The 27,921-nt window shown below is 41.4% G+C and overlaps 1 protein-coding gene across 4 annotated transcripts in view; it reads right to left on the bottom strand.

Moving 5' to 3' along the window:
• Positions 1–27,921, bottom strand: part of USH1C (USH1 protein network component harmonin) — a 100,568-nt gene that overhangs the window by 66,421 nt on the left and 6,226 nt on the right. For all 4 annotated transcript variants that reach the window (XM_074954911.1, XM_074954912.1, XM_074954908.1 and 1 more), the window contains exons 2-8: positions 24,396–24,463; positions 21,494–21,637; positions 21,023–21,161; positions 7,895–8,003; positions 7,755–7,779; positions 6,899–6,956; positions 5,463–5,566 (exon numbers count right to left, since the gene is read on the bottom strand). In XM_074954911.1, the coding sequence (XP_074811012.1) occupies positions 5,463–5,566; positions 6,899–6,956; positions 7,755–7,779; positions 7,895–8,003; positions 21,023–21,161; positions 21,494–21,637; positions 24,396–24,463 (647 nt within the window). The remainder of the gene's footprint in view (positions 1–5,462; positions 5,567–6,898; positions 6,957–7,754; positions 7,780–7,894; positions 8,004–21,022; positions 21,162–21,493; positions 21,638–24,395; positions 24,464–27,921) is intronic.

The following is a 27,921-nucleotide window of genomic DNA, read 5'->3' as shown; positions in this document are numbered from 1 at the left end:
ATTCCACATAAAACACGTTAGTGAACGAGTAATTGCTTGCATGTTCATTTAGGGTGCTGAGGACATCTGCGCTATCACTCGGTTATGTATAACAGAATACCATTCTTCAGAACTATAGACCACACCAAGAGGGAAGTCACAGGCAGGAAACCCTCTATACCCCATACTTCTGGGGTAAAAATCCTCAAGCTGCAGCTAAGAAAATGTGTTGACCAAATATGGCAAAGATTTCTGAAGCATGCTGACTGACTGCTGCTTCTCCTGCATCAGGCAGATGCACTGTCCATCTTTCTAAGTTTGCAACCAGCTTTATTCCCTTAATTAGCTGCTTCAAGTTGTTCAGTGGCTGGGTAACAAATGAAAACATGAAGAGTGCACAGAAATATAATGCTGGTCAGTACAATGTGAATGCACATTGCATAGAAATGGTATTTCATCTTATAGCGCTGGTGAACCAAAGATACAGAGACCATCTGAATAAAGGTAAGTATAAAAGGTAAGGGGCCAGATTTACTAAAAGTATTTAGATGCAGATAGGCACCTAGTGGGAATTTCAAAAGTGCCTCAGTTAGGTGCCGAACTCCCATTGAAAGTCAATGGGAGTTAGGGGTCTATTGAGTTATGGTGCTTTTGTAAATTCTATTAGGTGCTTAGCTGGCAAAGTTTCTCAAATGCGGCCACCAGGGGGTTTCCCTGCAGCCACGACAGCTTCCTGAGCACTGATGGTGGGGCAGGAGGCAAAGCATTGCCCCCTCCCTCCCTGTTCCTCCTGGATGCACAGCCCTGCACGGCCCCTGGAGACAGGTGGGGCACAACACAACACTGCAGGAGCACAGTACCGGGGAGGGGGAAAAGGGGGGGGAAAATGAGGCTCAGGCTTCAGCCCTGGGGTGGTTGGGAGGTGGGCTCCAGTGGTGGGACTTAGGAAGCCCGGCTGTGTGGACCAGGGGCTCCAGCCATGGGACTTCAGGAGCCAACACTTGGCTTTGGCTGCACTTCAGGCACCGATCCCCAGCCCCAAGCGTGCAGCAGCAGACGCTGGCCTCAGGTGCCAATCCCCTGCAGCAGGCGCTGGCTTCAGCCCATGGCAGTGGGCACTGACCCCTGGATCTGGCCACGCAGCGCCGGAGTCCAGCACCTAGCTCCGTGGTCTGGCCGCATGGCAGGAGGCATTGGCCTGGGGCTCCAACTCCCTGCCCCAGCCGTGCAGCTTCTGCTCCAGGCACTGACCCCCTCCCCAGCCATGCAGCTCCTGCCTCCAGATCCAGGCTCTGGCCATGGGGCACTTGGCCACACAGCAGTGGGCACCAACCCCCGGCTCCAGTCGCGCAGCTGAGGGCTCACAACCCACCCTCCTCTCTCTTGGCCCCGCATCCATGCCCCCTTCTCCATCGCCCCTGGACTCCACTGTCTACCTGGCTCTGCATCTACTCCTCCATCGCCTTGTGCCCCCATTACCGCCCCCGGCCCATATCCATCCCACCATGTCCCCACTGCCTCTGACCCCTCCCCCTCATCCAGGGCTTAATTTGTTCTGAAACTTGCTGAGAAAAGTGATATTAACAGACACACAAGTATCACTTTTCATAGCCTTCCAGATCACTACTATGTGTCCTGTAAAAAGTGATTGATATTAACAAACATACAAATATCACTTTTCACAGTAGTATTTTTATTATTGAGTCTGCAAAAAAACCCCAACCCTACATAAATTACAATGATGGGGATGTGTATATGTGCTATTTATCTGTTTTTCCTAAAGTTAATCAAGTATTTTAGGAAAAAGTGCCAGTGCGGCCACCAGCAAGACTTAGTGGCCGCACTCTGAAGCCACCAAAAAATTTCTTGTGAGAACCCCTGCGATGAAGTCAAGAACTTAACTGAACAGAGAACCAATCTAAATGTATTTAATCTTCAGGGACTGAGACTTCAACAAAAAACAAAAGGGGATATATTATTTCATTATGTGATTACGGACATACAAAGATTAAAAAGTTTAGATTCTCCATAACTGGATTTGCTGTTAGTAATTCTGTAAACTAAAGCCATAAACAGCCTTAAAACACTCCTCCTAGCTTGAGCCAATAACATGTTAACATCAGTCATTTATATGCATATGCAGAAACCATCAGTGTTGGAATGCTGTTATAAACAATTGATACATTATAATAATTACTATATTACAGAGAATCTAGGAGACTGCTCTGGCTTCCTCACTACCAGGATATAGTCAGCATTCCCCCTCCCCGAGACACCAGGGGCACAACGCTGGAGGAGCAGGTAGCCAGTGAATTCCCCACCTTCCTGGGGCAGTGGGACTCAGCCTTTGGGCTTCAGCCCTGGGATGGCAGGGCGGCAGGCTCCAGCTGCGGGGCTTCGAGCACCAGCCCCAGGCTCTGGCTGCACGGCAGCAGGCCCCAGGCTCCAGCCATGCAGCTTTGGGCTCTGTCCACCAACCGTGGTACTTCAGGCTGCAGCCTCCTGCTGCCTTCCCCGGCCACCTCTCCAGCCCCATTGCCCCTGGTCCTCACTGTCTCCCCTGACCGCCCATCAAGGGCTTAATTTGTCCCCAGCCTTGCCAGGGCTGAGTAAGTCTGCTCTGAAAAGTGATACAGTACTTGCATGTTTGTTAATATCACTTTTCACAACTGACTTACTAGCTAGCAATAAATGAACTACAATGATTTGGACGTGTATATGTGCATATTTATTTGTTTTTCCTAAAACAACTAATTAAATATTTTAGAGAGAAGTGTGATAGCGGCCACCAGCAAGAGTTGTTGGCCGCACTCTAAGCCAACCAAATAATTTGTCCTGAGAACCCCTGTCTTAGGGCATCTAAATATCTTTGTAAATCCGGCCCAGAGTTCATGTGGCAGGAGTGTATTTTCATACAGTTATAAACAGAACAGTACAAAGAGCATAAAGTTGTTTTTTCTAAGCCATAAGAAGTATGACCATAAAACATGAAGTAATATGATATTTTTTTCCTCCTACACTCCTCTAATGTCTATTACTAATTAGAATATGGCAAGCTGGAGAAATTGCTATATTCAATGTTCTAAACAGTTTTCCTCCCATAAAGTCTGCACTGTTTCCTAAAAACAAATGAACCAAAACCAAAACCAAACATCCCTTCCACATTTAGTTAATTCATATTAATACGGAGTAGCTACTTTATGAATTCAAAGTTAAATATGATAGTATAAAAATTACTTCCGTGCATCATAAAAAGGCTTAATGGGTATTTTATTATAGGTATATGGTACATTTGAGGGAATATGATAAATCATAAATGCTAACATCACATCTACATGGTGGACCTGATTCTCCACTCACAACCAATTTACACTTGGGTAACTCCACTGATTTTAGGATTGCTCCTGATTTACACAAGTACAAATAAGAGAATCATGCCCAGTCAGAATAAGCTTTTTTTTTTCAAACTCATCCCATCTGTGCAATTGTAACTCCAACAGACCCCAGTCGTCGGTGGGCGGGATAGAATTGGGGACCTCTGGAGCTTAGTGCATGAGCCTCTACCGCAAGAACTAAAAGCCAACTGCCTGTTAGCTCAGGCTGTAGAGCAGACTCATTAACCTCTCTCTAAGTGGTCTAGGTGCCACTAGATGGGACAGAACACCACATCCAGAAGGTGTGTGGGTTACACAATGCTTTGCCATATAACCTTATATTATCATTCTTTCTAATTATCTGATTTAAATTTTGTAAATCATACTATCATAGAAAGGAATGGTTCTTTTTAAAATAAAATGTTATGTTCTGATTGCAGAATCATTTTGTGTGGGGATAGAAAGATTAACCCCTTTACTGCTGCTACCAGCATTTAAAAAAAAAAAAAATCTATAGATCAAGACATACTATACCACATATGTTCAGCAGCGGCAGTAAATGATCCCCAATAATAAGGTAACTGATTATTCTTAATTTCACAGATGATCCTTGAACAGTTCTTTGTTAGGGTATGTCTACACTATGAGCTGCGGGTGTGACTCCCAGCTCAAGGAGACATACCCACACTAGCTCTGATTGAGCTAGTATGCTACAAACAGGGTAGCTATGAGAGCGTGAGCAGCTCAAGGGATAACTGCCCCAAGTACATTCCCGTCTGAGACCCCAGGCACATACTCGTGGCAGCTAGCCTTTCCTGTGGCTTGTGCCACCCTGGCTACACTCTATTTTTAGTGCGCTAGCTTGATCAGAGTGAACGTGAATATTTCTCCTTGAGCTGTGAATCGCAACCCCCCCCTCCCCCCAGCTTGAAGTACAGATATACCCTTAAGCATGAAAAAGAGGTCAGCGTATTTACTAAGCTTTTTCTGACCAAAAAAAAATCACATTCAGTGCAAGCGCACAAGATCATAGAGAGTATTAAAAGATGTTAAGTATGGCGCCTGTCTGGCTAAGAGCTGGTCTGTACACAAACTTGCACCAAAATAATTATATGAGTTTTAAATCATACTTTTTGTTTTTTCAGTGCAAGTCTGGGGGTAGGAACTCATTTTTTAATAAAAGTGCCCTATTTTGATTTTGCTTAAATCGATTTAAAAAAAAAGTGTGAATTAAGACCAACTGAGTAATTTTGGTGCCAAAAGTAGGATGGAGAGCTTTGGAAAGAGTGAATCACATTATGAATAAGGGCTGTAAGAAACTTGTGATTTTTTTTTTTTTGGTTCAAAAGTTGGAGTCACAGTTTGTTAAAGTTGCAGCTTGGGTACATTCTTCCCAGGATTGCAGCCTGCTTTCCAAAGCAGGGCAGCAGCACAGAAGAGAAGCTTGGCTCTCAAAGACAGATGGAGGGACAGCTGGGCCAAATTTGAATGGCAGTGTGACCCTGTGCACCGGACAATGAAATCAGTGGCCCTCAGGCACTTTTGAAAATTCCACTAGGCACCTATCTGCATCATTAGGTATACAAATACCCTTTAAAAATATCTAGCCCGTAGACACCTAAATAATGTACCTGCTTTTGAAATTTGGACTTAGGCTCCTAAGTCACTTACATGCTTTTTAAAATTTTACCCTTAGACACATACATTGTCAATAAAAATAAATAATTCTTTTCTTTTGATTTATAAGTAATTAAAAGAAAAAAAAAGTTCCTATACTATGTTCTAGGTGTCTTTTTGAAATAAGCTGGTCACATTTTCCATTTTGAACATGGTTAAACACAGATCAACAGTAGTTCTTTTGTAGTGACTTAAAGAGGCACTAAATGGAGGTGTAGAATTTGGCAAGTAGACATTTATGCTGCAGTATTAAGTGTTTAAATAACACATTGTACAAAGGTATTCCCACATTTTTGTCAAAATATTAGCTTGTATGTATCTTGTGCTGATACTACACAACTAGGGGTGTAAACAAAGACTCTTCTGCATTTCTCACCCCACAAATTACCAATGTTTCTTGCAAACCATATTAAATGGGACTCATCTACAGACCTGCATCCCATGCCCCTTGAACCAATCAAACTAATGAAGACTTTCTTCTCTTTATTGTCCCTTCCTCCAGATGAAGCGAGTCCAGCAACACTGCCTTTTCCCTCCTATAGCAAAAGAAAGAAGGGGAAAAAGACTGCAGGCGAAATCCTGGCTTCACTGAAGCCAGTAGTAAACTCCCATTGATTTCAATGTGTCTGGATTTCACCCTACATATTTACAGGTTACGCTGCTATATAGTCCAAATTCAGACCCTATGTAAGGAGGAGCAAATACATTGACTTCAATGGAGCTGTGCCAGGACTGAATTTGGCTCTTTATCTATTCGAAGAGGATTATCACAACAGTCAAGATACATCTCAGGAGGAAAGTGGAGAAAAAGTTAAAGCAAGGGCATAAGAGAAAAATGATTAGCTTGTGCATATCATGACAAAAGTTGCCTAAAAGATATTTATTTGAGCTCACGAAAGCTTATGCTCAAATAAATTTGTTAGTCTCTAAGGTGCCACAAGTACTCCTTTTCTTTTTGCAGATACAGACTAACAGAGCTGCTACTCTGAAACCTAAAATATATCGATAGCCCTCATTACCTATTATTTTAAATGGAACCTTCCGTGATGTAAATCCAGGGAAAGCCAGTTATGGGCTTTCTTAGCACTGCTGTAACCCATGGATGTCATTCATAGACTTATTTGTTCTTCCATTAGTCTCCCACACTCTAGGAATTTTAACCTCTAACAGAGTCAGGGTATATCAAATAATCTATTACAAATTATCTCTTGCAAAATAAAGCACTGGCTTGCTGAGTCACCAAACTCAACAGAAGTTATTGAGTCTATTGGTAGAAACATTTCATTTCTATCACACATTTTCTGTATTACCGCTTCTAGAGCTTTTAATTTTCATATTTGTCTGCTAAACTTTAGCAGTCTATTTACCATGTGCTCATCACCAGAGCAAAAATATACAAAAGTCTACATTTTTCAGGAGTAACTAGTGATATTGAATGTTCAAGCTGAGACCACCTGAGGGGGCTGATTTTCAAAAAGATTGAACATCTGCCTTCTGAAAAAATCAGGCCCCATTAAAAGCCATCTCAATTCAGGTACCCAAAAATGAAGGCACTCAAAACCACAAGTTACTTTTGAAAATGCAGGTGATGCTGTTTAGTTATGTTTTATAACGATCAACCTCATCCACTCCCATTGAAGTTAATGGAAGCTTTTTCTATTGACTTCAGCAGGAGATGGATAAGGCCACATAGGAGCACACTGGTAGGACATTAATAGCTGTTTGTTTCAGATTTCACTTAACAGGTTTTTGTACCATAAAAATAAATGCAATCACTCAAAAGATAAGTACAGGGGGGAAAGGCAAGCTAAATATCGCTAAGTGTTCCCAGAGGGCATATTACTAAAATAAGATATTAGGTGTCTTACCCCAGAATCTGACACAAACTGATCCACAAATTGCCACTTAAGGGGCTCATCTGGAGAGCTAGAAGTAAAAAAAACTAAAATGGTTAAATATGATGAGGAAAATAGTTTAAAAATGATGAGTATATTGAATGTGGCTTCAATCCAGCCTTGTATTTTGATTCCACACATAAATGTAGGTACGATTGATAAAGAATTATACTGATTTTGTAGTCAAGTACTTAGACGTCTAAAGGACATCAGGTAAACATGCAATAATTTACATCAGTAAAGATGGAGGTAGAGCTGGTAAAAAAAAACAACCTGTATAATTTAGCAAACTTTTTGAAAAATTATTGGTTTTTGGAAACTTTTTTCGAAAGTCAAAAAATCTCAACCAGTTTATACAGCAAGTCAAAACATCCCTCAAAAACCTAAAAGATTTTTTATCAGAACACCTCAGTTTCCCCCCACCCCCACTGAAATTCAAATTTTCAACAAAAGTCATCATAGACCAATCATAATTTTCAAAACTTCAGACAGCTTTAGACAGAGGCTGCTTCTAAAAAACAACCCCTGAAAGTTAGGAAGATGAAAGAACCTTGGAGCATTCTGCTAAGTGAATTTGGTGATGGAATTTGTCTGAGTTCCAGACTGATTCCACTGATAAATAAGCAAGCTTATCTTTCTGCATTAAGACCGGGAATCAGATGAGGCAGTATCCTGCCAAATCAGCCAATGTGTATCATTTTAATCATTGGTAAAGTTGGCCATTATCAACTTTCTAGAATATCAATGATAGATAAGAGATTGCAGAGGAAATGAAGAATCTAATTTGTATGTTGGATATGAAGTTAGGAAAGGGACTGATCGTGTTTACCTTTTGACAGGTATCATGCCGACATCTGCAAGAGAAAAATATGTCGGGTAAATCTTCCTGCAGATTATGAATTAGCTACATGACATTCTCTCTGTCACTGTGGGAATTGTAACAACCCATGTGAATTTTGCATTACTTACGTCTTACTTTTATGGACACTATTTTCTTTGTGCGGATGAGATTTATTACTTCCTCGTGAGTGCATGAAGAGATGGAGTATCCATTTATCCGAACTATCTCATCTCCAATCTTAGAAATAAGAAATAGAAGGAAAATCTGTTATATGATTTGTTTAAAAAAGGAATCAGTGTAGAAAAGTCTCTAAGCAACTTGTGTAAACTGATAATCTCTTTGATGTAGAGGTCTTGTGACTGGGAAAAGAAATGTTTTGGATAGATAGCAGAATCCTTGAATACCTCTAGAATCTCAAGTAAAGTCCTGAATGAGATTTAACATAAGAATATAAGAACGGTCATACAAGGTCAGACCAAAGGTCTACCTAGCCCAGTATCCTGTCTTCCAACAGGGGCCAATGCCAGGTCTCCCAGAGGGAATGAACAGAACAGTTAATCATCAAGTGATCCATCCCGTCACCCATTCCCAGCTTCTGGCAAACAGAGGCTACCAAGACCATCCCTGTCCATCCTAGCTAATAGCCATTGATAGACCTTATCCTCCAGTGATGAGCTGCCAAAATCTTAACAACGAGTTCCCTCCTCACCCCATGAAGGGGTCATTGCCCACCCCCACCCCCGGGACTCCTGCCCCATCCAACCCCCCCGCATTCCTTGACGCCCCCCCAGGACCCCTGCCCCATCCACCCCCCTCCCCTGTCCCCTGACTGTCCCCAGAACCGGGCAGGAGGATCTCGTGGGCCACCGTAGTGGGTGCCCACCCCACCCCTAAGAGCCAGAGGCACCTGCCGGTGGGCGAGGTGGGGAGTCCCAGAGGTGCTTACTTGGGGCAGCTCCCAGGAAGCATCCAGCAGGTCACTCTGGCTCCTAGGGGTGGGGGAGCGGCCACTCCCTCACTGATCACATCAAAAGTGGGGCCTTAGGCGCCGACTCCCTGGGTGCTCCGGGGCTGGAGCACCCACGGGGAAAATTTGGTGGGTGCAGAGCACCCACCGGCAGCTCCCCGCCCTGCTCCCGGCCCCAGCTCACCTCACCTCCGCTCCACCTCCTCCCCTGAACGCACCGCCCTGCTCTGCTTCTCCGCCCCCTCCCCCCGGCTTCCCGCAAATCAGCTGTTCGGCGGGAATCCAGGGGAGGCTGAGAACAGGCGGCGGCTTCGCGCTCAGGCCCAGGGAGGTGGAGGTGAGCTGGGGCGGGGAGCGGTTCCCCTGTGCCCCCCCCCCCCCCGATTACCTGCTGCGGCGTGGGCAGCACTCCTCGTGCCCCTCCGCCACGCCCCAGCTCACCTCCGCCTCCCTGGGCCTGAGTGGGAAGCCGCAGCCTGCTTCTCAGCCTGCCCCAGCTTCCCGCGCGAACAGCTGATTCGCTGGAAGCCTGGGGGGGCGGAGAAGCAGAGCGGGGTGGTGCGTTCAAGGGAGGGGGCGGAGGTGGAGCGGAGGTGAGCTGGGGCCGGGGGTGGGGCAGGGAGCTGCCAGTGAATGCTCTGCACCCACCAAATTTTCCCCTTGGGGTTCCAAGGCTGGAGCAAACATGGAGTCGGTGCCTAAGGCACCACTTTTGGCTGGTTAAATTTAGAAGCCCTTTTAGAACTGGTTGTCCCTCGTGGAACAACTGGTTCTAAAAGGGCTTCTAACTTTAACAACCAGTTCTAGAGAACCGGTGCGAACCTGCTCCAGCTCACCACTGCTATCCTCCATGAACTTATCTCGGTCTTTTTTAAACCCTGTTATAGTCTTGGCCTTCACAACATCCTCTGGCAAGGAGTTCCACAGGTTGATGGTGCATTGTATGAAAAAACACTTCCTTTTGTTTGTTTGTTTTAAATTTGCTGCCTATTAATTTCATTTGGTGACCCCTAGTCCCTTGTGGGACTATCTATCATAGATAGACCTCTATCATACCCCCCTTAGTCATCGATTTCCAAGCTGAAAAGTTCCAGTCATATTAATCTCTCCTCATATGGCAGCCATTCTATACCCCTAGTCATTTGTGTTCCCCTTTTCTGAACCTTTTCCAATTCCAATACATCCTTTTTGAGATGGAGCGACCACATCTGCATGCAATATTCAAGATGTGGGCGTACAATGGATTTATGTAGAGGCAATATGATATTTTTTGTCTTATTATCTATCCCCTTCTTAATGATTCCCAACATTCTGTTTGCTTTTTTACGGCCGCTGCACATTGAGAGGATGTTTTCAGAGAACTATCCACAATGACTCAAGATCTCTTTCTTGAGTGGTAACAGCTAATTTAGCCCCCATCATTTTATATGTATAGTCTGGATTATGTTTTCCAATGTGCATTACTTTGCATTTATCAACATTGAATTTCATCTGCCATTTTGTTGCCCAGTCACCCAGTTCTGAGAGTTCCTTTTGTATCTCTTCGCAGTCTGCCTGGGACTTAACTATCTTGAGAGTTTTGTATCATCTGCAAATTGCCACCTCACTGTTCACCCCTTTTTCCAGATCATTTATGAATATGTTGAATAGGACTGGTCCCAGTACAGACCCCTGGGGGACACCACTATTTACCTCTCTCCATTCTGAAAACTGACCATTTATACCTACCCTTTGTTTCCTATCTTTTAACCAGTTACCAATCCATTAGAGGACCTTCCCTCTTATCCCATGACAGCTTAATTTGATTAAGAGCCTTTGGTGAGGGAACCTCGTCAAAGGCTTTCTGTTTGTTTTGCATCAATTGAAACAGTTTGTTATCACAAAATTAAAAATATTTTGTTCTGATTTCAACTTTTTATATTATTATGTAAATATATAAGAATTTTATAATATAATAAAATAAATTTCAAAACAAAGTTGTTTTGAATAAAAAAGTCAAAATATCTTATTCTAATAAGGTCAAAACAGAACATTTTAACCTTATTGGAAAACTTCTTTTGCAATATTTTTCAAAACAAAATTTGATCTGAGTCAACATGTCCCCACAAAAAGTTCTGATTTCAGTTAAACAGCATTTTCCAACAGAAAACCATTATGTTGAAAAATATTCAGCCAGCTCTATCACTAATGCAGAGCTATGTGAAAATGATCAATTGCTACTGTATTGCGTCCATCCCTTTCCTGAACTGAAGCAGTCATCAAGTTGTCTTGGCCGTATTGTGGCTATTATGCATTGTACTAATTCAAACTGCATCCTTCATCTATTTTTCACTTTCCTGGATCACCACCCACTTTTTTTGGTTCACAGGTCTCCAGATCCTGCAGAAAGAGTCCTGCACAATTCTCTGCCTTTCTTGCTTATGCATCCAAACATGGGTTTCTCCATGCTTATTTACATTGAAACGCTGGTCTGATATGGCTAACATCAACCATAATGGGGTGTAAAAATTTTCCTCTGCTTGATTCCAGGACCAATTCTATCCATGGTCCCATTAACATTCTCCCCTTAGGCAACTACAAACTAATCCTCAGTATAGAAGGGCATGCAAGTGACCATCAAGAAATGCTTTTATAACAAACTACCAACATTACTCCCTACTTCCAATGTATTTTGCCTGATCTCTACAAGCAACACAACTAAATTCCTTGGGTCTATTTCTTGTCTGGTCTTCCATGGCTGTCCCCATAAACTGATCTAATATGTATTACTGTTAATAATGACATTTATATAAAATGCGCCATTGAAATCAATGGAGCAGGACGGTGCTCTTACCATCAAAACTTTGTGTGGCGTTTTACAGAGAAGACATATATGCACATATGGATTATTGTTTGTAGTGCCACCTATAATTAAGTTTGCTTCACACTTTCCATTTTAAGACCCTGTTTTCAGTTGCATGTAACTTTGACAAACAGCAACTGTTTGAGCTGAAATTTTCCATGCCAGGTGTCTGCCTGAGGCTGACTTTTGTGGTTGAAAGCTTCAGTAAAAATGGCTCAGCTGGTTCAGAGAGCAAAATTAGGGGAAAATATGTTGTTTCGTCAATGTTTAAAACAGTCATACAACTGTTTCATTTAGAAGCTCTTGCACCCCTATGATCTGGAGCAGGTATTGAACTTTGGTAATGGAGCAGGGGGGTTACCCAGATGCTTAGTTGAGGTTTGTCACCCTGATTCCATCTGTTCCAGACATGCTCCATCACAGGGCTGCAGAGACTGAGCGGGACTTTGCCTTCAGTTGTTCTCCCCAGCTGCCTGAGGCTGCAGTGGTACCAGGCCCTGGAACTGAGAGCAGTTCTAAGTGCTCCTTTAGCTGATGCTCAGGCAGTGTGGAGAAGGCAGCAGCCTGTCTGCAATACAGAGATATAAGGAGCTTACAGGTCAGGAAGACAGACAGGTGGGAAGGGTGGGAGGAGCATCATCCATCCTGCACAGTGAATGAGGGAAGGAGCTTGTGGAAAAAATACTATGCAATCGTGTAAATAGAGATTGTATCATAATGCACACACATGGGGAGGCCACATTAAGGTTTCATAGGCAACCTTAACTCTGGTATTTCCTAACTTTTGAAAGCTTGACTTTATGCCCTTAGCTTTCTTTTTATTGTAGGGAGATTTTTTTTAAAAAAATTAATAACACAAGTCATTTTCTTCAATGGGCCTGATTCTACCACTTTTACTCATACTGAGAATTATTCCTGATTTCACTGGGAGTAGAGTATGGTACTACTGCCATGCTTACTCATGTTGAAACTCTGGTCTGTTACGGCTATAAAGACTTAATTGCACAACTCTTCCTCTAATGGGTGAGGACATGCTCACCTGTTTTCATTAATGGGACTCCTTGTGTCACTTTATCATGTATTCCTATGATAGCCTCCATGCAGCAAACAACATTTTATTTTGCCTCTAAAGTGCCGTGCTGTACAATAACAATAGCATACTCTGATAGACTGAGTGTAATTGCCTCAATCGTCTCATTATGGCTTTTTTTAAAACACTGATTGGATGATACAGTAGAGCAACAGAAGAACATAAAAATGAAAACGTCAATTTCACACATAAAAGTACAGGATTCCTGAAGGAAATAAAGATGTTTTCACACACAGAATGGAAAAAATCCTGTCTGTTCACAACTATTAACTGATGTGCTTGCTCCACCTACTGGGCAAACAAAATCATCATCTAGGGGAAGATATGGGGCGGAATTTTCAAAAGGATCAGAACTGGCTTCATGTTGCTTTCACTGAAGTCAGTGGGAGTTTTCCTATGGGCTTTAATAGGAACAGAGCTAGGTCAGCACTCAGAGCTTTGGAAATCCCATCTGCAATAAAAAAAAAATTAAAATAGATGGAGCCTCCAGTCTGGTCACCTAAATTTTTGCAGGACTACTCAGTACATGGTTCCCACTACTGCCTACTTGACCTGTTCTTAAATAATCTGACCCAGATTGCCTGACCCACATTAGGCTTGTGGAGGTATACATGACAGTTTAGCATACATGGCAGATACTCCGCGGCACCATTGCTCGCCACAGATGCAAAGCTATAGAGGGATGGGCCAGGGAGGGATGCCTAAGAGATAAATCTGAAGCGACATTAACTCATGTGGTCTCCTTCACTCTGAAAAATAAAGGAGGCTCTTGGGGAAGTAGTGGCTTGGATTAACTCTGGCAGCATGACTGCAATGAGGCTGCACTGCTAAGAAGTGCAGCAGGAGGGCTCAGAGATGATGTGAAGGCACAGGGCTTCTGTGCAAAGGGAGCTGGACTTGTGCAGATCCTCTGGAGTCTATGCAGATCCTTTGGGAAGGGGTCTGAGGAATCTTCAGGGAATCACTGCTTGTTTTAGGCAGGTGGGATAGGTGAGTGATCCCTGCCCTCCAGTGGAATGATTCTAGGAAAACTCAGTAATAGAATCTTTGCAAGGTTTTCACTCATCTCAGTCCTGCCTCCCATGGCTATTTCTGTAGGTCAGGGTGATCCATTTAACCGTAAACATGGTATTTGAATGTCTTTGGACTTTTGGGTTTATCCCATGTATAATCTTTACAAAATAAACAATTTCCATTTAGAATAAGTTATTTTCCATTGGGTTAAATGGAGCCTTGGTGAGAATCAAGATAAATCAGTCCAAAATAAAAAGAATTCAGGCGTAGTGCTACACAAAATATCCTCACAGCCTTGTGAGCCTTGCAAGTTGCAGAAAACTGTAGTTCATAGAAATCCAGTATATTCAGAGAAAGGATGAACCTAGTGTGATGGAGCGCTATGCCACAGTGAAAAATCTCAGTTCTGTGGTAGCACACTGCAGAGCCACTTAGAGTTTGGTCTGGCCTAAACAGAATTTTTGCACTAGTATCACTCATGTCAATTAGAGGTGCGATTTTTGTTTCAACTACTCTTGACAGTCCTCTGCCACTTCTGGTTTTGCAGCTCCAGTTCTACTGGTGCATCAAATCCCTGAGGGCCATGCTAGTTTATTTTCCTCCTATTTAGCTGCCATCCCTGGTAAAGGTAGCTAGGAGAGGGGTCCTCCTTGTCTCCAGTTGCATTTTCAGATCTCCAGCCTCTTCACACAATGCACAATATGGGAGTGTTCCTAAGAGAGGGGATGTAGGGCAATAGCTGGGGAGTCCCTATATTCTGGCTATTCCTGGCTGCTGGACTGGCCCAAATTAGGGCAACCTTCAGGCTACTTTAATCTGCATTAGGGGTCAAAATGGCCCCTAGCTGCTTCTAGACCAGGAGAGGTGCAAAGGTGATGTAAAGTTACTTCTCCTTGAGCCCTCTGTTGTGCTTAACTCAAGAAGAGGGATAACCTGACCTACTTGTGTTTCAGCTCTGATTTACAAGGACCAATTGTAAGGGTGAAAGTCGTTCACTTTCCATGCATATTCTGCCCTTGGCGTCTCTGATCAGATTGTAAACAAAGCTCTGCATTCCCAATTTTGATGACGCTTTTCATGACATAGAGCAGTGGTTCTCAAATTTTTGTATTGGTGACCCTTTCACACAGCAAGCCTCTGAGTATGACCCTCCTTATAAATTAAAAACGGGGGTTTTAATTTAATTTTTATTTAACGGGGGCTTGGAGCTGACAGCCCCACATATGGCCTGCTCAGGGCTGACAGCCCCATGGAGCCGACAGCTTGTGACCCCCCTGAGGTGCCATAACCCCTAGTTTGAAAACCCCTGACATAAAGGCTTCAAACTGGAATCAGAATCACCAACTCTTTTTCACATAGACCACAAAATCACCATCTGACTGTAACAATTTTCAGTCACCAGTGGCTGTGGTCAAATCAAAATCAGTGACCTAGAGATTAAAGTCTTCATTATCCCATTACAAATCCCCTTACAAATCCCCTGAGTCAATAAGACCCCATTTTAATTGATTCATGGTCTTAAAACAAAATAAAAAAACAATAATGCAGGTGTTTTCACTGAGTTTAAAGTAATAGCCCTGAAAGATATGCTTCAGGAATATATATTTTAGCACCTCCTGATTATTGTACATATTTAACCCAGTTATTAGTTAACATATTAAAAACTTTTCAGTCAATGGAACATTGCTTACACCAATGCTGAAACTGAGCCACTCTCTTTAATAGATTGTATCTAGCCGTTCTAATGTACATTATTAGTTAGATAATCTATACTGTGAAATCTAATGCTGTTTTAGGAGATGCGTAGGCATATAGTGGCCCTACTTCAGGGTAGTCGTTATGGCCTGGAAAAAGGGGGAATGGCCAAACCATTGCTGTGCTTTGGCTGTTTCATGAATTAAAGTCTTCAAATCAAGATTGGATGTCTTTTAAAAAGATATGCACTAGTTCCTCCACTAGTTACTGGGCTCAATGCAGGAGTGGTGTGTAAATTCCTATAGCCTGGGTTATTCAAAAGGTCAGACCAGACAATCATAATGGTCCCTTCTGACCTTAAAATCTATTAATAGACTCCTATCAAAAAATGCACATTATTCTTAATATTGGTGGAAGTTATGTCTGCACACAGAGAGGACACACAGAGAGGAACTATTTAAATACTTTTTGAAAGGGTGAACATATGCTGAACGCTGGAAAGACGCCCTCATTTCAGCATTCCTTTACTTTCTTGTGTCATTATATTGTTTTAATTCAACTTCCTTCTGATCTATTTCGAATCCTTACATGTTTGAGATCAGTAGCACAGTTTCAGGATACTGAAAGGTTAGTCTACTTCTTTATGGGGTTAAGTCACACTCAGGTGAGTCCACACCATCCTAGCCACTGAGGATGTAGAAGCCCTCTACACCAACATTCCACACAAAGATGGACTACAAGCCATCAGGAACGGTATCCCCGATAACATCATGGCAAACCTGGTGGCTGAACTTTGTAACTTTGTCCTCACCCACAACTATTTCACATTTGGAGACAATGTATACCTTCAAGTCAGCGGCACTGCTATGGATACCCGCATGGCCCCACAATATGCCAACATTTTGTGGCTGATTTAGAACAACGCTTCCTCAGCTCTCATATCCTAACGCCCCTACTCTACTTGCGCTACATTGATGACATCATCATCATCATCTGGACCCATGAAAAAGAAGCCCTTGAGGAATTCTACCATGATTTCAACGATTTCCAACCCACCATCAACCTCAGCCTGGACCAATCCACACAAGAGATCCCACTTCCTGGACACTACAGTGCTAATAAGCAATGGTCACATAAACACCACCCTATACCGGAAACCTACTGACCGCTATACTTACCTACATGCCTCCAGCTTTCATCCAAACCACATCACACGATCCATTGTCTACAGTCAGGCTCAACTGCATTTGCTCCAATCCCTCAGACAGAGACAAACACCTACAAAATCTCTATCAAGCATTCTTAAAACTACAATACCCACCTGCTGAAGTGAAGAAACAGATTGACAGAGCCAGAAGAGGACCCAGAAGTCACCTACTACAGGACAGGCCCAACAAAAAAAGTAATAGAACTCCACTAGCCATCACCTACAGCCTGCAACTAAAACCTCTCCAGCGCATCATCAAGGATCTACAACCTATCCTGAAGGACGATCACTCACTCTCACAGACACTAGGAGACAGGCCAGTCCTTGCTTACAGACAGCCCCCCAACCTGAAGCAAATACGCACCAGCAACCACACACCACACAACAAAAACACTAACCCAGGAACCTATCCTTGCAACAAATCCCGTTGCCAACTCCGTCCGCATATCTATTCAAGGGACTCCATCATAGGACCTAACCACATCAGCCACACCATCAGGAGCTCGTTCACTTGCACATCTACCAATGTGATATATACCAAGTGCCAGCAATGTCCCGCTGCCATGTACATTGGCCAAACCGGACAGTCTCTGTGCAAAAGAATAAATGGACACAAATCAGACGTCAAGAATTATAACATTCAAAAACCATTCAGAGAACACTTCAACCTCCCTGGACACTCAATTACAGACCTAAAAGAAGTGGCAATTCTTCAACAAAAATACTTCAAAAGCAGACTCCAACGAGAAACTGCAGAACTGGAATTAATTTTCAAACTGGACACCATCAAATTAGGCTTGAATAAAGACTGGGAGTGGATGGGTCATCACACAAACAAAAAATTATTTCCCCATGCTCATTTGTTAGTCTCTCAGGTGCCACAAGTCCTCCTTTTCTTTTTCCCCTACTGTTACTCACACCTTCTTGTCAACAGTTTGAAATGGGCCATCCTGATTATAACTACAAACGTTTTTTTTCCTCCTGCTGATAATAGCCCACCTTAAGTTATTTGTCTCGTTAGAGTTGGTATGGCAACTCCCATCTTTTCATGTTTTCTGTGTATATATCTTCCTACTGTATTTTCCACTCCATGCATCTGATGTAGTGGGTTTTAGCCCACGAAAGCTTATGCCCAAATAAATTTGTTAGTCTCTAAGGTGCGACAAGTACGCCTCATTCTTTTTGCTGATGCAGACTAACATGGCTACCACTCTGAAACCAAGGTTCTAGGTTGTCTCAGAATGGCTCTTGCCATTCTAGTAGTAATACTAAAGCCCTGACTTACAAAACCAAGGAAGTTCAGAATTAAGACTGATACCACAATGTTTTTATGTCCCATTGAGCCCAATTATTACTGCATGTAGCATCTCTCATTAAAGAGGTAATGTAATGATGGGATATCTGACCAAGTTTTCAGTTTCCTTCTCTATTACCTTACATCTTGTGTAGTCATTTACAACATGCAAAGTGAGAGTGCCGTGTGTGTAAAATGGAGTGGCAGTATTTTTTCAAGGTGCAAGGCAATGGAGAATTAGGTTGTATAGTGCATCCTATATACTTGTCAACACATCCAATGCATTGTAGAAAAATTCCTAATAAAGGCTGTAACAGCATGAAGTTAGATAATACCTTTATTTTGCCTTTACATTTCAAGAAAGAGAACTTGTGTCATGATTAAAATAAGATAGTCATGTCGACCTTTTCAAATTTCTGTTTTTGTATATTTCTTCTCCTTTCATTATTCATACTAATCTCAAAACCTCTCTTTTCAAGAGAATCCTCACAGATATGAGTATCTGAGAAAGCAGCACAAAACAGAGAAGAAACAATAAAACATGAAAAGGATAAATGCTCTTCATTCAAAAAAATCAAAAAGTCATAGAAAAAAAAGGTCAAAACTTCAAATGTTTCAGTCAAATTCATTGACTATACAAACATTTAGAAATGCAGAAACCACTTCAAGGAATAATCATCATGAGAAATGAATTAGGATTAAAAAAAAGGGGGCTAAAACTGATTTTATGATAAAAGATCATTAAACCTTTTCTCAGACTGCATTTTTGGAATAAAAAAGTGTAGAGATTTAGCTAAATAATGCAGATGGGTGAAATTTCAGAAGCAGTTGGCTTTACCATGAGACAGCAATTTAGAACAATGAACAGCCTGTCAATTCTCCTTATTCACTTGGTTTTAGAAAGTGGCTAGTGCCGCCTATTATGGAGGCACCTTAAGCTGATCCTTACCACATAATATCAACAAACCCAAGCAAGACAGTTAGATTAGCAGCAAAACACCATCTGTTCATATTAATACATATAATTGAAGTCTAACACATTCACAGTAACACATTCAGGGATCTTTTTTTTCTTTATTCACACTTTGTCTGTGTCTGAGAAACAGAAATGGAGTTCTGAACTACTGTGTGCTTGGTACAACCTGGCTCAGAGTTCCTGCGAAGACTCACAAGAGACAATGAATCAATGTGGAATACTAGGGCAGTCAAATATTAGGTGAAGCTATTGCTGCCCTTCCCACTTGCACTTTCACCAAGAAGAATGAATGGGTTGCCTTAACAAGCTTTGATCTTCCAAGAGCACAGCATCTGAGTGCATTTCCGAATCAAGGTTGGCTGAAAACAACCTTACCTAGACTGCATCAAATGACTGGTATTGGTTTAAGACAACTGGTGAATAGGAGACAAGTGATTAGTAGCACTACATGAATGTGTTAGTTCGACAGCTTATATAGTTGCCATTAAGTTCATTACTGTTCAGTCACATTAGTATCTTCCAGATGTGACTGTCCTCTGTCTTGCTTTCCCTGTTCTTGCAATGAATGAAGAGAAGAGTGAGAACACTTCGAATGAACTGACCACAGGTTGAGAATGTGTCAGCTGTCCACTCTCCCCTTTCTGAATGTCTAGAGCAGCTCACAGGGCTAGCTCCTGAATGATAGATTAAGATCTGCTTCTTGTATTCCTCTCCTAGCAAATTCCTGATGGAGAAGTGAGTTGTTGATTGACCACAGTCCACAACAAGTGTGCCTCAGGCTTGTATCTCTTGGCAAATTTTTCTGCACCAGCCATGAAGGAGAGCTACAAAATTAAGATCTTGGAGCTGAATCACTTTCTCTATATCAGTAGATGAGACTAATCTAACAGTGACTCTGGTTTAGTAGATGGATATATATACACACACACACGAACATTTGTTTAAAATCTTAAAAAAAAAAAAAAAGTCTCTGGGTGAGTTACCTGAATTGGGCAGGCCAATTGTGACTACATGTAGCCTGTGATGCATATGAATCTTCAGGAAAGGGATTGTAAGAAGGTGCACTATTTTATTTTATTCCATTTAAATATCAAATTAAGAAGTACCTAATCTGATGCATTTGGGGCAAATATTAAATATAATCCATAGAAGCCAGCACGTCCAGCAACTTATTCCCCTCATAATCAAAATTAGCCAGAAAAAATAAATCAGCAACACTCCATCCTACTCACAAACATCTACGCTTACCGCACTCCCCTCCAGTTAGATAGTTTAAGCATTCTTATTTCTGATAAAGAGAGGTCCAGCATATGGCTTAATAGACATTTTCATTCACAATTTTCTCTCTTTCACCCAGTTACGATGTATGTGTGAACAAGGAGGAGGAACAAGAAATGATGCACATTTTTCTACTCTTCATTTGGTATTAGCCCCTTTTTCTTTGTAAATCACCACATCCATATTTTATGTCTTCAAAAGAACTGGTTTTACTGCATTATTTATCCCAGGAATTTATCCACAGAAGAAGCTATTATTATGTGTTTTTACAGTACCTAGTGCACTTGGGTTCTAACCTGATTGTTGCTTTTAGACGTTACCACAGTATAAATATTAAACAATAGTAAGATATAAATGAAATTTAAAATTAAAATCTAATTGCATTTAAGAGATTATTTCCCTATTAGGCAAAATTTACATTTTTTAAATTGTTATTCCTGATTTTCATTGTTTATCCTTTATTTTAAGTGTTGTGTCCTACATTTATTAGGCTTTTCGCAACTTGAAAGGTTCTTATGTTTTCCAGTTAGAGAAGATCTTCTGTTGAATGTATTTTACATTTGGATATTGCTGGATATAAAGCGTGAATTCAGGTGCCTCACATAATCCTCCTTTTATGCCATTCTTCAGAACTGGCATATACAATCAAACATGAAAAAGAATTTTTGGTTTACATAATAATAAGGGGGTGGGAGGAAGAGGAAAATATTAATAGCACTGGCTGATTTACCACATTTCATGAATTTGATTAAAAAGGAAAAAAAACTTAAAAGCGTAAATTCCTTAGTGACAGTTACATAAAGAGATTAAAGAACATTTCTGACTGGATTCTTTCCTCAGATCATAATAAGAGGGCTTGTTGCAGCAGTATGACCAAGAATGTGTTTTGTTACCTGAAGCCCAACACTGTCTGCTTGTCCACCTTTAATTAGTTGGGAGATAAAGAGGCCACAAGTAAATTCCAGTCCTCCTCGCACACTTATTCCAAGCCCTTCAGGATGCAAACGATCCAGTCTCACTTCCTTCAGCTTTCTGTAAATGTGGAATGTATCGCAATGAACAACAGTATGACAAGTTGTGACAACTGAAGCTTCATTTTAAGTATTTTTAGTTACTGCTTAAAATATTTTCAGTTGTCATGCTTAGACCTGAAAAGATAATATGTGACTAATATTTTCAACAGACACATTTCAGTCCAAACAATAAATTCAGTCCCCAAAGAACTACATCTAAGACAACTTCAGTGTCTGTGATAGCGTGCACAGGATATAGATATTTTATTCATCAAAACGTGGCTGAATAAATTACTTTTCAATCAAGAATTCCTGCTTGTGTTCATGTGACCTACATTGTTCTACATGTACCTTGATCGTTTAGGCGTCAGCTGATCATATTCCACCTGATGTTTTAATGGGATAAGGGGACGGATGGCGTCAAACAGCGGCAATCTACTTGGTTCATTAATCACAAGCTTTAGGTCCCCTACCAGTACTGGGAGATTCATGGATCTATAAAAATACATTGAGAAAACAGGACTGGGTGATAAAAATACTAACAAGATTATATTTGCTGTTTGTAACTCATACTAAAACTGGATTTTATGAGAGAGAGAGATTTATTTAAAAGGTTCTTTATTTAGTTCAAGACCAATCATAAGCAAGGGATATGTTTTTCCTGTATCATTTAAAAATAAAACTAGTGTAAAGATATTTTTCTAATTCAAGTAAATTCATGTCCACATTGTCTGTGTAATTCTTTAATCCACAAATGTCTTGTCAATACTGTAAGGAAGACATCTTTATTTAGCTTTATTCTCAGAAATACCAACAGACCTATGTAAATCTTTGGTCATGACATTCAAAAGCAGGTAAACTTCTTCACCAGGTTTTAGATTCATTTCAAGCCTGAAACTCTGCCCACATTTGCAAACCCTTTTCGTGAACCTGGGCCATGTTGTCAGCAAACTTCTTCTCTCCATGGATTCAGGAGATAGATGTATAAGTTGCAATCCCAAAAAGCCACATGGAACTGAGTGGTTGCAGCTAAGTATGTTTGAATTTCCAGCTCATTTGAACTCAAAACAAAGTGAAATTCAGTGGCGGTGAAATCACATAACTATATCACAGGTGGGCAAACTATGGCCTGCAGGCCACATCCGGCCCATGGGACCGTCCTGCCCAGCCCCTGAGCCTCGCCCGCCTCCCTTCCCCCGCCAGCCCCTCTCCCCTGCAGCCTCAGCGCGCCACACCACCAGCACTCCGGGCCACTGCTCCTGCTGGACAGCGTGGCTGGCTGCGGAGGGGCTGTGAGCTCCTGCTGCTCTGAACAGCATGGTAAGGGGGGTGGGGGTTGGATGGGGCGGAGGTTCGGGGGGGGGGGCAGTCAGGGGACGGGGAACAGGGGGGTTGAATAGGCATAGGAGTCCCGGGGGGGGGGCTGTCAGGGGGCGGGGGTGTGGATAGGGGTCGGGGCAGTCAGGGAACAGGGAGCAGTTGGATAAGGCAGAATTTGGGGGGGGGGGGGGCGGTCAGGGGATGGGGGGGGGCGGTCAGGGGATGGGGGGGTAGGATAGGGGGTTGGGTCCCGGGGGTGATTAGGGGCAGGGGTCCTGGGAGGGGGTGGTTAGGGGACAAGGAGCAGGGGGGATTGGATGGGTCGGGAGTTCTCAGGGGGGCAGTCAGGGGGTGGGAAGTGGGAGGGGGCAGGGCCAAGTTGTTTGGGGAGGCACAGCCTTCCCTACCCAGCCCTCCATACAGTTTCGCAACCCCGACGTGGCCCTCGGGCCAAAAAGTTTGCCCACCCCTGAACTATATAAGACAGTTGGAACCAGCATGAACAGAAAACTGCTTATTTTCATTGAGTTCCACCTAAGAGTTCTTGTTACTAACTTCATCAATTTTGAGACATAGTCATAGGGCCAGATTATGTTGTCATGTCACACCAGTGTGAATCTGGAACAATTCCATTGGCTTGAATGGAGCACAATAGACAACAGAACTTGGCCCATATCTACCTATTCACTATCAGGTATCTATCATCACAGCATTTAGGTACCCTGCATATTACTTTTCCTGATGTGCATGTAACCCACTAATATTAATAGAAACTAATACACATCATAATGGGATTATATCCCCAAATATTTAAATTTATTTGAAAGGAGTATTCAGAGTGAAACAAATCCTAGCTGTTGGTCACAATATGTATTTGTCTTACTTTTTTTGCTGCCGTACTTCATAATAAATAAAAAAGTTAAGATCATTCAATAAACCTCAATAGCAGCATTTGATATTTTACTTAAAACTCGGTACAATTTCTGAACTTGTGGGGAAAAGTTAATGGTGGAGATATTTGTTAATTTTGTAACTGTAAGGAAGTTTTAAATAATTAACAGCTACTGTTTCATACTGGTTTCACAAGCAACAGGCAATGCTTTATGAATGGAGAAGCAATTAGACAGACCTCAGTGAAACTGAATCGGATATGCAGCTGAGGGCATACAAACCGGTACCTCAGCACAAAGACCACATGGAAATTTGGAAACTTCTACATTTCACTCCATTGAGATGCTATTAATTAAGATATGAATGGAAACTATGTCCATCAGAACCATTCAGCTATGAAGTGTGGAAAAAATATTCTCATCTTCTTTAAGAAACAGTGGCCCAGATGCCGATCTCAGTTGCACTGACATTAATGCACAGTAATTCCATTGATTTACACAGGTGTAACTGGAATGAATAATTGACCTGATATCTTGTAACTGATGTTTTTGTCATTATGTTATAGAAAAACAAAACGCTGCAACGTGCAGGACAAAGATTTCCAGGTTGAATTTATTCATAGTCTTTCTGCTAAAACAGTTCAAAGTATTTTCGCATGTTGGAGAGATTTATAAAAAGAGTGAATCTAAAAATCAAATAAAATAAGCAAACTGACTGGTCAAACAATTTTGCTCTTTCCTATGAAAGATGCTCATGATTTTTTCCTATTATAAATTATCAAGTTTCCATTTATTTATGTAACTGGTAAGTCATCACAAACAAAATAACTTTATGATCAAACTTAAAACCATGCTCATTTCTTATGTACCGAATTGCAGAAGTATAGGACTTTGTTAAATAAAACTAGGAAGTATTACTTCAGCTAGTTTTCTACAGACTACATTTAGGATTATTGTTTAAATTAGATTTTAGCTGTTTAATCTTTAAATAACAAATGCAGTGGATCTATAACTGCTTTTAAAAGTCTGATGTTAGAGCTTACTGGTGGTACATCCGTAGCACATCATAAAGGTAATCCTTCTCTGCTTCATTGTCAATAAGCAAGTCAACCTGAAAATACAAGAACATCCTTGTAATTCTATGACTAAATAGCTACAAATGTTGAATGTATTCGACAGTCACAAATTCCTGAGCAAAGGGACAATGATTTCAATGGGGAAAGTCATCTAATACACAAATAAGATCTTTGAAAGGCAATATTACTTTAGAATTTGAAACCTAAGGCAAGGCTGATTTTTTTTTAAAAACACTGACGGATTTAGTACCATGTCCAAAACTTGTCACCACAGATTTTGAAAGCTAGTATTCCATTTAGTACAGCATGCTGTAATATCACAAGCTTATCTTACCTTATAACGACTGTATTGTTGAATAAATATTTTCAGAAACCTTTTTGGCCATTCATTAATATAGCACATGCTTTCACAACCAGAAACGTCACAATCAAGATAACTATACTATATGTTAAGTGGCTTTAAAGTTCTGATTTTCGCATCTCTCAGATGTTGTTAGGTAAACTACCCACTATCCTAGATTCTTCCTCTTGGCTCTGGAACTGTGACAGAGCTGGCTGCTTGCTATTCATTACTTCCTCACTCTGTAACAGTGCATTCACTTAAACTAGTGTCAGATTACAAGGCTTCCACTTTGCTACCTGCACTAAAATAAAATTTTTTAAAAAGTTCAGATCTGTCACATGCCAATTTCTGTCTTCTGTGAAACCCAGGAAAACCCACTGGCCTCCTTTGCAACAGCAGATTACATCACAGAAATTTTGCTTTTAGACAAGATTAATGTTTATGAAAACATAATTTACATCTAAGGTAAAGGAAAAGTTACTGTGACAAGAAGTCCAAGGACAAATGTGAATGTTTAAGCATATTCCTTTTATTCTAGGTTTTCAATATCTTTGCATTACATTTTAAGTTAAATGAATGCTTCACGTTGCATTATAAATCTCTTCTTGTCCTCCAAAACCAACATGATTCCATATATAATTGATTGTCTGTGACTTTTTTCCCCTGCAACAAAACACTTACTGCACAATTAAAAGTTAGACACCTATGCACAGGGCAAGATTGTTTGACTGATAGTATAAATGAGCAAATTGCACCAGTGAACTTCAGAATCCAGGAAAGAAAATGTGTGTAAAAATCTAACAACATGGTCGCACTCATAACTTGGTGCTATACAATGAGCCAAATTCTTCACCGATCAACTGACCTCCACGGGTTTTCACATTGGGTGTAAATTCAACATAAAATCTGGTACAATGGACGTAAGCACTGCTTCTAGCTAAGGTGCCAGAGAAGGGTGCTTAAGACTCTTGAGAAATATGTCCAAACCACTAATAAATTCTCCCAACAGACCTCAGACCCAAAACAGCAACCCTTCTCCCTGTCTGACTGGAGGACAGACCCTGTAGAAATGGTACACTACTTACACAATGTGCTGTGCATCATGGGTAGGCTTGGAAAGATGGTCAATAAATGTCAATTTCACCGTACACACAAACGGACAAAAATATATTTCCATTGACAATAATAGAAATTTACAGATAGGCAAAGAAAGAAAAATGCTGGTTACTAGACTTTGATTTAAGGATATTTACTTTATATATTCTGACATGCGATGTTGACAATTTGTGTTTTCACAGTGACAAAGCTTTAACTTTTTGAATCTCAACATCAAATGTCATTAAATAATTATTGTCTGACCCCCGCATTGTCCCACCTCCATAATTTCCCAAAACTGTGAAAATTTAAAATTCATAAGAATTGGGAAAAAAAATCTTTACAAATAAACATTGATATTATCCATCAAAATTATATATATAAAAAACCAAAACTGAATTCTGCCATGTCTAGACATGGGGCTGTAGCTGCCATATGTTTAGTTTTAGGTGGAGGTGGCATGTCCCCCTCTCCTCCCAGTTTTCAGCAGTGGGAGGGAAGAACACAAGTGTCTAAATCTTGCTGTTTATTCTAACACAACATCCCAGCCTTTTCTCTCTGTCCATTCCACCACAATTCTCATCAAAACCTTCATCATTTCATGACTTGACAACCACTACCTCCTTCTCTCTGGCCTTGACAAAGGCATGCTTGACAAAAAGGTAGTAAGTCCATTCAAAATGCTGCTTCTAGGATCATTTTCTTGGCCTGTTGCTCTGACTGTGTCACGCGCCCCCTCCCAATCTACAACCCTCCACTGGCTTCCACTTTTGCACTGCAAACATACGCTGCTTTTTCTTCACCTTTAAGATTTTCATGGCTGGGGTCTGCCCTACCTATTAATGATCCATTCTGGCCTTCGATCTATGAAACTCTACCTATAAACTCTAAACCTTCCCAGCAATACCAGCCTGTAGTGCCTGCTCATCAAATTTTCCCCTCCAACACCTTTGTGCTCTGTCACATACTACCTCTTATGCATGGAAGAAACTCCCCATAAAAATCTGCACAGCCACGCCTGGTATCATCTTTAAAATTCCTCTCTCCTGTGATACCGACAAAACACTTGATTGAAAACTAGGCAGCTCGTGTGCTGCAACTGCAGTGTTTTCCATTCAACATTGCCATTTTCCAGCAGCCTTGTCTCCCCCACTCACTGGACCGCTGTATCCATCTGTTGTCTCTTGTCATTTGCTTATGTTGTAAGCTCGTTGGAACAGCCACTCTTTTGTGACACGTGCACTTTGCCTATCACAATGGGTGCCTGTTAGGGGCTCTTCCCAGAATGGATTTGGCCTAACACCACAAAATATCAGCCTTTTATACCTATCTAATCCTTAAGAAATAAAAACATGGAAGACAATTGAGAGGAGGAACAGGGAGATACGGTTCCATAGATTTTAAGGCCAGAAGGATCATTATGATCATCTACTCTGACTTCCTGCATAACACAGGCAATATAATTTCACCCGGTGATTCCTGCATCAAACCCATAACTTCTGGTTGCGCGACAGCTTTTTATTTTTTTTTTTTAGAAAAATCCAAGACTTCAAGCGATGGAGAATTCACTACATCCATTAGTAAGGTGTTCCAATGGTTAATACCCTCACTCTTAAAAACCTGTTCCTTATTTCTCATCTGAACGTGTCTAGCTTCACCTTCTGTCCATTGGCTCTTGTTATGCCTTTGTCTGTTAACTTAAAGAGCCCTCGACCGCCAGAAATCTCTTCCCCATGTAGGTATTATAAACTATGATCAAGCCACCATCCTAACAGTCTCTTTGATAAGCTAAACAGATTGACCTTTACAGCCTCCCGCTATACATACAGTTTTTTCCGGAATTCAAATAATTCCTTTAGTTCTTTTCTGAATCCTTTCCAATTTGCCAATATTCTTCTTAAAAAGTGGGGACACAACTGGGCATGGCATTCCACTAACGGTGTCCCTGATGCTATATAACCAGTGGTAATAATACTTCCCACTTTTCTACTTCTACTAGATAGTCCCCTGCTTAAATGTCCAAGGATAGCACCTGCTCTCTTAAAGCCACCACAT

This window comes from Natator depressus, chromosome 6 (assembly GCF_965152275.1).
Source record: "Natator depressus isolate rNatDep1 chromosome 6, rNatDep2.hap1, whole genome shotgun sequence".
Lineage (NCBI taxonomy): Eukaryota > Metazoa > Chordata > Testudines > Cheloniidae > Natator > Natator depressus.
Note: the sequence above shows the minus strand (reverse complement) of the source record. Positions and strands in the feature narration are given on the sequence as shown.